Raw genomic sequence first — 13,983 nt, forward strand, 5'->3', positions numbered from 1 at the left:
ATACAGCAGCCACTCCTACACTACAGGTGGCGACCTGAATTTAAATTGACATTAATTAAAATCAAATAAATTTTAAATTTAGTTTTGACTGAATTTGACCTTGTTTGGGGCACATTTTGAGTGTTTAACAGCCACGTGGCTAGTGGTTACCATATTGGCAGTGCACATATAGAATATTTTCATCACTATGGAAAGTTCTATTGGCTAGTACTGCTTTAAAGTTTTAAAGTTTTTAGGGATTTACATGTGAAATAAAAGGTTCTGTTCTCCTTATGAATAGAATGAAAAGGCTAGGCAAAACTCATTGGTCCTTTCTAGTCCAAACAAGATCTAACTCTTGTATATTGCTAAATATAAATCTGATTACCTAAATGATGGTGAGTGTTCCTCTTGCTACCGTTGCATTCTGCACTATTTCTAGAACTCCAGGCCTGTCTATTGTTGAAGCCCACATAGTCAGGCTGGCATTTCCCTAAATAGAACCCTCTTCTTTGTTGTAACGGCAGCAGTTAGATACTCTCTCCTTTCTCTTCTTGTCCCAAATTCTCTCCCTGGTATCATCTTATGAGGTTCAGGTTCGGCTTGCATTTGTGACAGGTGGTTATTAACCTTATCTAAAAAAGATAATGTCACCTCCAAGCCTTTCATTGTTTGTTAATGGCCGTGGTGCCTTTTTGTAACATGTGTTGTGTCCCCTGCAGTCACAGAGTGCCCTGGCCCAGGCCGTGAAGTCGGCCAAGCGTGACTGTGACCTGCTATGAGAGCAGTACCAGGAAGAGCAAGAGGCCAAGGCTGAGCTGCTCTGGGCCCTGTTCAAAGACAATGCTGAAATTGTTAAGTGGAGAACCAAGTATGAAGACGACACCATCCGGAGCACTGAGGACTTGGAGGATGCCAAGTGAGTGGGGCAGGGCTGCACAGAGGACTCTGAGAACAGTGACTGTGTCTTGGAGGCCACATGTGTACACTAAGCTAATCCTCACCAAGTGTGTGAACTAACCCAAGACCAAAGCTGAAACAGCCACCACTGGCAAGAAGCACATGCTCTAGAGGGGTTCAAAAATGAAAATTATAATACAGAGTGACAAAGACTAGAGAGAAGTCCTGGGGGAAAAAAAGAGGTTATTTCTAGGGGTACGAGGGAAGTCTTCATAGATGTGACTTTGAACTAGGGTTTGAAAGTAGGCTAGCACGAAAATCCTGTGTTTCATTTGGAACGCCAAAATAATGGAATCCATGTGTGTACATGTCTCCGTACCTTAAAGTCATCATGTCTCTGGTCTACAACTTGTACACTACAAAGTGGTCTGTGAAGGTGGACAGGGGCAGCTGGAAACGTATTAGGATTTGTCATCCTGCCTATGGGACAAAGGTTTCTTTGAAAAGAAAACACTTTGGGGTCACCTCTAAGGTTAGGATATCGGTTTTATAGCCAACACTACATAATGGCTTTAGAAGTTCTTCTCAGGAACTACAGAAGTTTGGGGCCCACATGAATCAAGACTTAGTACCAGGATGTAGTTCTAAAGCATTTTGCTCAGAGGTCAAAGGACTGTGTGTCTTTGAGAGAAAGTGTCAAACCATCCCCGGCTTATAATCATTAAAGGTTGACTCGAAAGAGTGTATCCCTGGCTTGGTAGCTTGGCAGAAATTCAGGGAAGATCAATACATTTCTCTTTAGCATCAACCAAAAATATTATTTTTTCAGTTCTTCACCTAAATCTTTGAAAGGCATTGCTGTGCACGTGCTGAACAGCTGCTGTGTTCTGTCCCTGAAGGGGTACCAAGCAATCTGTCTCTGTAGCCACAGTAACTTAAAAAGGGCTTTGGGATGACAGATACTAAAAATACCTGCAGTAAATGTGTTCAAAACTCTGGACTGCAGAAAAGTGGGGCTTTGAACTGAAATGGCGCCTCATATCCAAAATATGGCATTTGCTTCTAAAGCAAGATTTTTTTTTCCTAATAATTGAAGAATTCTGGTGAAAGTGTCTACCAGTCATTCTGTTTGAAGGTTTCCTAGGGAGGGACAGAAAAGAGGGAAAGTATATAGGTTACTTATGACCACATGGATTTGTTGGAACTAACAAATTGTGGTCCAGTAGTACATGACAACTGAAGAGAAATGATGGGCAAATGAGATAATATCCAAAGACTTTTTTTTTTTTGCTTTAAACTTAGTTGAACATCAAATAAATAAAGCATTGTCTGTATTATGATTTCCCACTAAAACCCCTAAGGGACGTGGAACTGCAAAAAAAATCTAGGATTCCATTTTTTTTTAATTGGAAAGCTGAGGATCTGTCTACTTAGATTTCCAGGCTGCTGTTCACATGATGAGTTAGTTTAGTGGAATCAAGCTCCCCTGAGACCCCATTTACCGCTTCTGAGTTCCCCAAGGATAGGAATCTGATTTCTTCATCTCCTACACCTTCTTGCGTATTCTAGGAAACTACATAGATGCTTATGGTTGGCAAGTTGAGCAGCAAAATTGTAGCTGGTAGTAAATGTAGAGCAACGTTATCAATCAAATGAAGGTGATCAATTGTCCAGTTTGCCCTGGACTTGCCCAGTTTGAGCACTGGTAGCCCCGTGTCCTGGTACAACCCCTCAGTCCCCCGCAGTTGGTCACCCAAAGTAAAATTCCTATTTTCTGGTTCCAACTGAGCATTTCTAAAGTAGTTAAAATATGTGTAATTGTTTTACAAGACTCCTGTTTTAGGTGGGATAAAGCATCAGAATCTCCTTTTTTTTTCTCCCTTATTAAGATATAATTGACATATACCATTGTGTAGGGTGTACAAGTAAGGTGTAGAATGTGATAATTCGTTATATGCACATGTGAGAAATCTTTACCACAGCATGATTAGTTAACACTTCCTTTACCCCACTAAATTACCATTTTATTGTTGTTGTCATGGTGAGAACACTAAAGCTCTATTCTCATCGCAACTCTCACATATAAGATACAGTATTATTATTTTTTTATAAATTTATTTATTTTATTTATTTTTGGCTGTGCTGGGTCTTCGTTGCTGTGCGCGGGCTTTCTCTAGTGTGGCGAGCGGGGGCTACTCTTCATTGCAGTGCGCGGGCTTCTCATTGCAGTGGCTTCTCTTGTTGCAGAGAACTGGCTCAGCAGTTGGGGCTCATGGGCTGCAGAGCACAGACTCAGTAGTTGTGGCGCACGGGCTTAGTTGATCCTCGGCATATGGGATCTTCCCGGACCAGGGCTCGAACCTGTATGCCCTGCATTGGCAGGCAGATTCTTTAACCACTGTGCCACCAGGGAAGCCCACAATACAGTATTATTAATGATAGTCACCATGTGGTACAGAAGAATCTCTTCTTACCAGTTAAGAAAAATGAAGCAAAGACGTGAAGTGACTATGGTTAGAAAGCCAGTGAGCAAGGAGTAGTTGTTAGAGCCCAGGTCTTTCTTAGACACTGAGCACAGACTGGTTTTTGCAGGATTCCACCAAAAGGGGGCTTTATGAGCACACTGCTCTGTTGGGCTGCTGTGTGGAACATGTTAATTCCTGAGGATCTTTTTCTGTTTAATAACTGGAGATTGGAAAAAGCTTTGGTACATACAGTACCTTTCAACTAAGAGGTGTGATGAATGAGTAAGAATGGGACTGCCAGTGTCCCTGCAGGAGATGGGAACAAGAGAACACTTTGCATCCATAAGGAAGCGAATGAACATTGTAAGGACGGTAGAGGAAGCATTTTAATAAGCCACTGCATCTCAGAGGATTCTGGAGGGAGGACAGACAGGGGCTAAAGTACCCCCGACAGCAGTAGGACCTGATAAGTGAGCATAACGCTGGGATGGATGTGGGTATATAAATTTGGGAAGAGGAGCTGAGATGGAGAAGAAATTCAGAGAAAAGATACTCAGGCATGTTTAGGAGTCCAATGATGAGAGGGGGAGACTGAGCAGGAGAGAGCCAAAGAATGCTGCTTGGAAGCAATAAAGCCAAGGAGCTCTTTAGAGACTAGACGTGCCCCCAAACTTTTAACGGTTGCTTACTGTTGGGTGTTCAGTACCATCTTTCTCTTTCTCCCATTTCTTATGAAGTCTTTGATAAAGTCTGTATTGCTTACTTAAGGTTCAGGGGAAGCAGATACTTACAGGGATTCAGAGGTTCTGAGTGTCAAGTCCAGGTTGGCAAAGGGTGGGGAGGGAATAAGGGACATGTGGACACAGAAGCCAGAGTGTGGTGGTCAGCAGACATCTGGCTTCCACAGGCACAAGGAGGTCATTGTCAGGCACAAGCTGCTTCCCCTTCAGACTATGAAGCCACACTCAGGAGCCCCCCCACCCCCCATTTGTACCCAAGTGCTGTGTTTAATAAGGACACACTGCACGAGCTCTCTGAGGGTTGTGGCTTCACTCGCCCTTTGGACCTCCCCTTCTCAGGAAGAAGCTGGCAATTCGGTTGCAGGAGGCTGCCGAAGCCATGGGGGTGGCCCATGCCAGAAGGGCCTCCCTGGAGAGGGCCAGGCCCCGACCGTAGCTCGAGCTCGGGGACACCCTGTCGCATCGTGGGAAGGTGCACCGCGCGGCTGCTGCGCTGGACCGGTGGCAGCAGCACTTCAACCAGTGCCTGCACGGCTGGAGGCGGGAGCACGAGCAGCCTCAGGCGATGCCCGACGCCCCGCAGAGGAGGCCCGGGCCCTCAGCGCCCGGCTCCTCGATCTCAGGCACACCTACGAGGAGAGCACCGCGAGCCAGCGGACCCTCCGGAGGGAGAACAAGAACCTGAAGGGTACGTTGCCCTGGGAACCGGAGCAGGGTCCCGGGAGGGCCCTGCGCCAAGGGCAAGGCTGCCTCGATGCGCAGAAACCTTAGCATCGTCCTGGCCTCGCTTGGGTCTTAACTTCTCCATTTTGAATACTAGCTTTGGATTTTGTCTTTTTTTTTATACTACAGATACTATTTTCATTAAAGGAGTTCTAAACATAAGAGTACTTTCCTAACTTTAGCCCCAGTTCCTGTCCGTAAAGGAAGCCTATTAAGAATTTCTTTATATTCATAATCTGCATAATATGCATACAGGTAGTTTTTACTTAAATTACACGTTATTCTATACTTTTTATTTTTTCCATTTATTAACTTATTTTCTAATTTAACAAATATCTCTATAGCCCATACTACGTGCCAGGCACTGTTCTATATATAACTATTCATTGTTTAAGTCTCAGAACAGCCTTATGTGTTAGTTTATCTGTAAAATGCAGATTAGATTGAGTCATTTAAGGTTAAGAACTTGGCCAAATTCACATTTGATGAGTAGCAGATCTGAGGTTTGAGCCCAGCCAGCTTGATTCCGGCATATACACACTTAACTATGGGCTCTGCCACCTCCCATGTGCCTGTAGCTGGAGCCCTACCAAGTGACTGTTATTAGCGACACAGTGTTTTATGATAAGGCTGACTAACACGTTTAACTAGACCTTATTAATTTTCGATAAAATTTTTCACAATTATAAATAATCCTATATTGTACATCTGTGTACAATGGGGACGTGTACAAATATTTCAGTAGGGTAGATTCCTAGAAATGAAATTGCAAGATTAAAGGAGTGAATTTTCAAATTCTGAGATATTGCCCAGCAGCCCTTCAAAGAGGCTGCCAACTTATACCAGCACCAACAGTGATGTGCATTACAACCCTGAGATGCCCTGGGAGTAAGTTCATTACTATTGGAGGCATAAATGAAACTTGCTTTCTCTGTTGACCTACCTAGTCCATGAGTAGGTCACTGACTGGGCCTGTGAGAGGTGCTGGAACAGTTAGAAAACTTTCATGGCATCTGAACCACCTGGAGGGCTTGTTAAAACGCGGTTGGCTGGGTCCCACCGTCAAGAGTTTCTGATCCAGTAAGTCTAGGAGGGGGTCTAAGAGTTTGTATGTCTAAGAAGTCCCCAAGCGAAGCTGGCTGTTCGTGTGGGGACCATACTTGCTCTGGGCTGGAGCCTGGGAAGAAGTCTTTTTCAAAAGCTCTCTGAGTGATTCTACGGTATGGTCAGAGTAGAGAACCACTGCCTTGAGTTTTCTCCTGGGAGCCCCTCTTCTGGAGAAGTTTTATCAGAGAAGGATTTATTATTCACATGAGACTTGCCATCTCATGGGTTTGTTTTTGTAACTAAAAAATTCTTGTCACAGCCTATCCTAGCTGGGGATCTCAGAGCCAGAGGAGCGGTCAAGCCCCTGAATTCCTTCCACTGCCTCTGGACTGTGGGTAATTCCCAGAGCACTTGGCCCTGCTCCACACCTTAGGCTGCAGAGGCTTCCTTCATGAACAGTGTCAGGTGTTGTGTCAGTAACAACAGGTTACTGTGTCAACAGCAGTGTCAGGTGTTGTGTCAGTCAGTGTCAGTAACAGTGTCAGGTGCTGGAGGTTTTGTCACTTCTGGCTGCCTTGCTCTTTCAGAGACGTGTGTTCATCAGAGGGTTCACGCATTGGCTTCTGGCAGACAGTGACCCAGCTTATGCTGTAAGTTCCCATTCTGGTGTTGAGCGACAGCTGACACAGTGGCCTCCACCCGTGTTGATAGCTAAGCTCTTCCACTGGATAGGATTCCAGATCTGGGTCCTAGAGCCCCACCGGGCAATATCTGGCATGGCTCTGACAAGCAGGACCGCCATGTACAGTCACACAGGTTGTTCAATGCACAATACTCTAAGAAACACCATCCTCACCAGCTGTTGTAGGCAACTTTGTGGCAGATGCCAAAAGAATACTTTGAAGAGGGGATTCTTTTTTCTAATTCAAACAAACGTCCCATACGTGCCAGCGGTGGCCTTGCCATCAAGTTACCAAGGATGGCATGACCAGGGTCCCAGTGGGCCTCTGGGAACAGTCTCTTTTGGCTGACATCATGGATCTGAGACTGGTTCTTTTCACTAACTTTGTTTTTCATCCCTCTCCAGAAGAGATTTCTAATCTGAAAAATCAGATGAAAGAAGGAAAGAAGAACTTAAGTGAAATGGAAAAGATCAAGAAGTAGATTGAACAAGAAAAGACTGAAGTCCAAATGGCATACCTCAGAAGAGGCCGAGGTATTACCTCCAGGGAGCAAAGCAGGCTTCCATCACTGTGACAGTGCAGAAGACCTGCATTCTAGTCACAACAACAGCAAGAACACGCTTATAACCCTTGACCCTTATTCAGGGGTTAACTGCGTGCTAGGCACTATGCCTGGCTCTTTGTATGCACTATTTTATGTAATCACCCTAGCAAACTATTGTCCTCATTGTACAAATGAGGAAATCGAGGCTAGGGGGACAGGATAAACAATCGTGGATGCAACTCTCTTGATTATAAAGAAAACAAGAACCATGTCTATCTTGTTCGCTAATTTATCCTCAGTACCTAGACCCTCACTACTCTAAACGTGGCCTGTGGACTGGTTGCATGGGCATCACTGGGGAGCTTGTTAGAAATTCAGACTCTCAGCCTCTCTCCAGCTCTGTTGGATCAGAATTTGAATTTTAACAAGATCCCTGGGTGGTTCATATTTACCCTAACATTTGAGAAGCACTGGACTAGAACGTTGCCTGGCATACAGTAGCGGTTCAATAAATATTTGTTGAATGTTGAATAGCTAAATATCCTCATACCTGCCCCTCTCTTTAAATAAAATCAGTCGAAACACTTTTTTTTTTTTTTGCAAAAAAAACTTTAGGTAGTTTGAAAAATGAATTCAAAGCAATGTTCTCAAACATTTGTTGCTGAAAGCTTATCTTTGTGTGGGTTGTTTGACAGGAGTGTTTTCAGTGTTATGGATTAAAAGTTCAGGAAAAATCTCTGACTTGATCCCTAGGTGTGTGCTAGTGATTGAAAGGACCCCTGAGAAAATCTTTTTGCCAAAGAGGGTGAACTCAGAAGGTAGTTATCCTGTCACGGTCATTAAGTAGTCAACAAGGCCTACAAAGCCTCTTTTCTCGCAGCTGAATTTCATTTTCTTGACCTACCCTTTGACTAAACACCCAGTCACATTAAAAATGCATCCCTCACCCACTCACCCTCCAACAGAGACAATAATTTTTAAAAGGCATAGCAAGTCCATTTCAGGCATGGGCCTTTTCAAAGGTGTGATAATGAAAAAACTAGACCCCAGAGGATTGCTCTGAGTCAAGCAATGTCCGATCAATTTACCTCACCACCACATTTCTGTAAGAAATCTACCAGACAGAAGATGTGTCAAGTGGACCGCTCTTGACACAGCTCTTGTCTTTTTATGCAAATTGTTTTCTGAGGCCTCTACATTTTATGTAGAATCCTTTCAGTTGGCAGTGTCCCCTAACAAGGCCGGTCCTCGTAAAGTGGGTGAACTTTGTCTCATTCACTTGTTCCTTTTGTTCCCCGTCTGTTCTCTGGCCACCCTGGCTAGGGACTTTCTAAAGCCACCACCTTAACCCAAAGAAGTAACTTTTATGGTGGAAATTTCAAGCAACATGAGAAGCCAATGAGAGCTGTGATTGGGCGGGGCAACTTTAGTCCTATATAACGTGTAGACTAACATCTTTGTACGTTAAATTGAGCTGCCCGTTGAAGGTGAGACGACTAAGGCCCCAGCGCTCATACCGTTCAGTAGCACTAGATGGCATTATATTCTATTCGCATTTTCTCAAGTTTTGTCTTCAGCTGCATCCATAAATACTTCATCAGCTTGGACATGTATTTGTAAAACTGGGTTATTTCTTTTCCTGAGTGAGCCTTTATGAAAAATGTTATCAGATTATTTTTGAAGTCACAAAACTCAAATTATCCCAGGTCACCTTCAAAGCTTCACTTTCTCAGTGCATTCAAAAGGGTTAGAGGTGACAGTTTCCCCCTGAAGGAAGGGCATCATTCCCTCGGGAAATTGCTATACCAGCATTTGTTTTTTATTTATTTTCTATTATATTGAAGTTAGTATTGAGAGAACAGCAGCAAGGCTGTAAGCCATATTAAAGTCCCAACATCTTTCTTATTTTTATTTTGAAATTGCTATTCAGTTTTATCTTTTACTTTTGATGGTATGTGCTAAGCACTCCTCAGAAGGGGCTAGAAAAATTGCGTTTGCCCTCAGGACTGTCTGCCAATGGTTAACTGACCAATAGATGGTGGTCACCCCTTGTGCCCTTTATAAACATCCACCCCCAGTGTTCTGTTTATTTCTTCTATACGAATTTTATCTTTGGAACAGGCTTTAAAGATTTAATCAAACCTACGCTTTCAAACTTGAAACACCTTTATAACATCCCTGGCAGTATGTGCCTTGCCTATATTTAAATACTCAAGGGGGCAGGAAATCTCCCTGCCTGTCAAAGCAATCCATTTGAAATAATAGTAGTAATTATGGTGATAATGGCTCACACCAAGCATTATGTGTCAAGTACATCATAAATTCCTTTATTTGAGTGCTGTCCTGTTTCTTGCTCTCTGAATGCTTTCAACTTTTTTTCTATCCCCCTGTGATGTCCAGAAATAAATAAAAGTTTCCAGGTAGGAGTTATCACCTTCCTTGTTTTAGTTTTGATGCTTTTATTGATTCATCCCAACGATGGAAACATTAGAAAAAGTCAAGGGTAATAAATTAAAAAAATGAAATATAGTCACAGACAAGATTGAAAATGTCTATTTTAAAAATGCTTTAGATTCCAGTTCTTGAACTACAGCTGAAGGCCCTCAGAACATCAGATCTATAGGTGACGTGACAAACAAAAGTAATCACTTGTCTCTCATCCTGTTCCGATCTTCAGGGATGTGATCTGACCTTAGATTATTCCTAGCAATTCTAAAGAGAGCTCCGTTAATGATATACGTTTAGAGAAAAAAAAATTTTGTCCAAAAGTGGGCTGAATTAAGTGCTTTTTATTTATATATTTCAGGAAGCTCTGGAACGCAACGAAAGCAAGATTCTTCATCTGCAGCTTGAACTCTCAGAAACTAAAGCGGAAATTGAAAGAAAGCTTTCAGAGACAGATGAAGAGATAGAAAAATGTAGGTATTTACAATTATTTTGATGAGCAACAATTGCATATTTTAGAATCCTTAACTGAACAGAACCCACTGTGTTTGGCTGCTTTTATGACCCTTGTTGGACTATTACCAAAGAAACAGCCAGTCTAACCCAACACTAGAATCTTTCTAGTAAGCTCAGCACTGTTAATATAAAGGAATACCTCTACACGATTACTATCAGTTTTTTATGATTTTCTTATAAAATTCTTTTTTTTTTTTTTTGCGGTACGCAGGCCTCTCACTGCTGTGGCCTCTCCCGTCGCGGAGCACAGGCTCCGGATGCGCAGGCTCAGCGGCCACGGCTCATGGGCCCAGCCGCTCCGCGGCATGTGGGATCCTCCCAGACCGGGGCACGAACCCCTGTCCCCTGCATTGGCAGGTGGACTCTCAACCACTGTGCCACCAGGGAAGCCCTTATAAAATTCTTTTTGAGCAGCTTCTACTTGCATACAAGACTCAAGATAACACACCAAAAAAGAATAAGTATGTGGACAAGGACCGTGTATACTGTCTGGGTTTCCCTACAACAAGCTGCTTTCTTGAGCGTTCAAGACACTGACTGGTAATGCTAAACAGTGGAGGAAAAGAACTAAAAGATGTGATGCTGGGCATTAAAATTAATGTCAGATCAGAGTGAAGTTTCCACATCCCCCCTGCCTGTACCTGTAGCCGTTTGTTTGGAGAGGGGCCGGAGCCAAGAGCTAAGCTGCTTATGAATCCCTGTTGAAGCAGCTGAGTCTTAATAGTCAGGAAACTGAATTAAACAGGAGTCCTGGGTTGCAGGATCTCTTCTTAGCTTCATAATAACAAGCTGATGATTTTAGAAATTTTGCTTCTTAGCTTCTCAGTGAAGTGAGGGGATGAAAGCAGCCCCCTCCGTGTCACAGAAGGTGGTGAGGAAGATCAGTAAGCTGATGTTGGCAAAGCACTTCACACTCTAGATCAAAGGCACAATTATAAACACATGGAATTAACTATGATTGTATTATGCATCTGATCTGTTCCCTTAAGTCAATGCCGTATGTCAGCATGGAAAAGCATTTTTGAGTCTGAGGTTCGACTGGCAACTTGCTTTTAACGTGTTTGTTAAACAATTAAAAGAAAAAGTTACCATGTTCAGTTGAACTGGCCTCTTACCCATAGCCCATCTTCAGACAAAACTCCCATGGGGGTCATTTTTTTAATGAGGATGTCAAGCCAAATTTGGTCCTCTGTGTGCTTTGAGTTATCTTTGCTCTCACTCACTGGCACTTTCCTCTGTAGGACTGACTGTAGGGGTGAATTCTGGTCTACTTAAGAGGCTCTGAGTCCTTGTGTAAAAGAATTTTTTGTTTTTGATGGAGGGCAAAAACATTGGGCCTTGATATTTGCCCTACTTCCTTCCATGAGGAACAAAAACGAATGTCTCCTTGCGCCGTTAAAAAAAAAAACAACAAAAAAACCCCCCTCGTTTCAGGTAACGTCAAACCTGTGCCTATTAATAAACCCAGCTAAGTACAACTGAACCCTGAGAGTCTGCATCTTGTCAGATACATCTGAATGTTGTAGAGCTGTTCCCCAATTATAATAATTTCAGTGCAAAGGAAGCTGGAGATCCAAACAGCTAGGGCTGGGAGAAGAAAGAACTGAAGACGAGGCAGGAGCTGCGAAGGGGCTGAAAAAAGAAGGGCGGGCTGAAGGGAGGAATAAGCTATTCATGAGTTTTAGTTAATGATTCATAATAACTGTCACAGGTACATCCAGAAAGGAAAGATGAGCATATCTTAACAAAATATCACAAATACCATGCAGACCCTTTCGGTGTGAGTGCCCTGTGCCAGTGGAGATTGGATCACAATGCCTCGGTCAAATCCAAGGGTTTAATCTGACTTCAGGGCTAGGAGAGGATGGGATCTTAAGGAAACTGAAGAGAATGCCAGGGGGAAATACTAGCAAAGCAGACGATTTTGAGCAATCAGGGGTAAACCAGGTAAAATCCAGAACTCAAGGGAAATATTGCCTGAGGGAAAGATGAGGTTCAAGGTCCTCTTTCACATAATCCTTGGGAAGCTCCATAGAAACCGAAGGAGGCCTGTGAAGCAGGACCCGAGAAGCTGAAGGGACCAGGAGGACAGGAGAGAGACTCAGAGGCAAAGGCAAAACCTTGGTAGAGCTGCAAACTGGGTAACTCATTCACTCATTCTCTGCCACCCAGCCCGCTGCTCTTCCATTCGGTGAGGACTGATCCTGTATGAGCCGGGCTGGAAGCCTGTTGGTGGTGAAAGAATGAGCAGCTGGTACACGAGTTGTATGTTTCACTTGCTCAACAGATATCTGAGCGCTTCATGTTGGCAAGACGCTGTGCCTGCTCTTCTAGACGGGGCTTCCCAAACTTTTATGGAGTGTTAGGGCTTTTTTGTTTCCCTACAAATGTTATAATTAGCAGAGCTAGAGGTAGGCAGGTGACAATGCAGTCACTGCTGGAAGGAGGGGAGGAGCTTTGATGTCCGGCTTTGATCCTTGCCCTCATCCACACAGGAAAGGAAGAGTGACATCATGGCTCCTTGAAGGCCGGCTGGCGGCCATGACTGCAGTCTAAGTCAGGCCCTGCTGCAAGGCCCCAGACTGGGTCGAGAACAAGTTGGTCAGTTGCATCCTGAATCTCCTGGGGCCACTGACTATATACATCCCCCTCCCAACTCAGGATATTCAAGGAAATGCTGAAATGTGTGGCAGTCTTCTCAGTGACCCAGAACCAGGGTGCCCCTGGCCTGCATTCTGCTCTCCCTGGACACACCCAGCGAGGTGCTGTGGAAGGAGCTTTTGGGAATGAGGTGTCAAAATGCCTTACTCTATCGAAGTGTGCTTGTTTGCTTTGGTTTGATCATCTGTGGAAGGGTTAGATGTATGGGGTCACACGGTAGATATTTTTGGCTTTGCAGGACATAGAGTCTCTGTTGTAGCTACTCAACTCTGCAATTGTAGCTTGAAAGCAGCCATAGACCATAAGAAAGTAAATGGTCATGGCTGGGCCCATAGCCCATAGTTTGCCCACCCCCAGCCTATGGCCTCAGGTACCTGGTAACATTCCATCATCTTTTCCTTCCTCTCCTCTGAGTTCAGTAATAGCGAACTTTGCCACGTGGTCTCAATTTACATGTACTATCCAACTTAATTTCTTTTATTGTTTGAGCCTCTGCCAGAAGAATATGTTTAAATCTCTTCTCATTTCTAAGTAAAATATTTTAGTGCGACTTCAAGAAGTAGCAGCTCAAACTCAGACACGGCATTTAGTTAGCAAAATATCTTGTTAATCACTTTAAAGCTGAAACGCGTGTATTAGAAGTAAGGAAAATCTTTCATTTCCCTGATATAGACGAGCAACATGGCAAGAGAAAAATATTACTGATTGAATTGACTGTCAATTTAAATCCTTAACTTTTTCAAGTTTTAAAAAAGAACGGTTCTGTTCTTGTTTGCATTTGGTTTCTTTCCTCAAATTGTGTTTCACAGTTCAGAAAAAAAAGAGGAAAGAAAGAAAAGGAACTTCTTACCATATTGCCCTGGTCCTGACTGCTTCATTTTTCTTAAGAAACGTACTCAAGGAGCTTTCATTTTAAAGATTTCTTGACTCTGCATGAAATGCACTGATTGTTTAGTGGCCATTCTCTAGGCCTGTGTTATACAGAAGCCTCTTAAACCGTAGCACTTTCTACTTGTCTGTAGGCACTCATGAAGTTTCATAAACAACGGTGGAAAAAGTACAATTTGAAACATTCATTTTGTCTGCCTAAGTAGAATATATCTCTGTGCAGAGGATTTTGACACCAGCTTAGAGACGCCTTAGTGTTCCTGCAAAAGGAGAGTCAACTGTGGCAAAAATGAGTTTCCTCATGTAAGACAGAACAGTGTCTTAAAGCTTTCAGTGATGCTGAGTGTGTGTCACTGTAGTATTATGGGCTAGGGCTGCCATAACAAAATAGA

At 43.4% G+C, this 13,983-nt stretch overlaps 1 protein-coding gene across 1 annotated transcript in view; it reads left to right on the plus strand.

Moving 5' to 3' along the window:
* MYH15 (myosin heavy chain 15) overlaps positions 1–13,983 on the plus strand; it is a 168,509-nt gene that overhangs the window by 128,925 nt on the left and 25,601 nt on the right. The window contains 5 exon segments of the mRNA XM_067737164.1: positions 702–898; positions 4,424–4,665; positions 4,668–4,772; positions 6,942–7,070; positions 9,892–10,003. Of these exon segments, the coding sequence (XP_067593265.1) occupies positions 702–898; positions 4,424–4,665; positions 4,668–4,772; positions 6,942–7,070; positions 9,892–10,003 (785 nt within the window).

This window comes from Pseudorca crassidens, chromosome 5 (genome assembly GCF_039906515.1).
Source record: "Pseudorca crassidens isolate mPseCra1 chromosome 5, mPseCra1.hap1, whole genome shotgun sequence".
NCBI lineage: Eukaryota > Metazoa > Chordata > Mammalia > Artiodactyla > Delphinidae > Pseudorca > Pseudorca crassidens.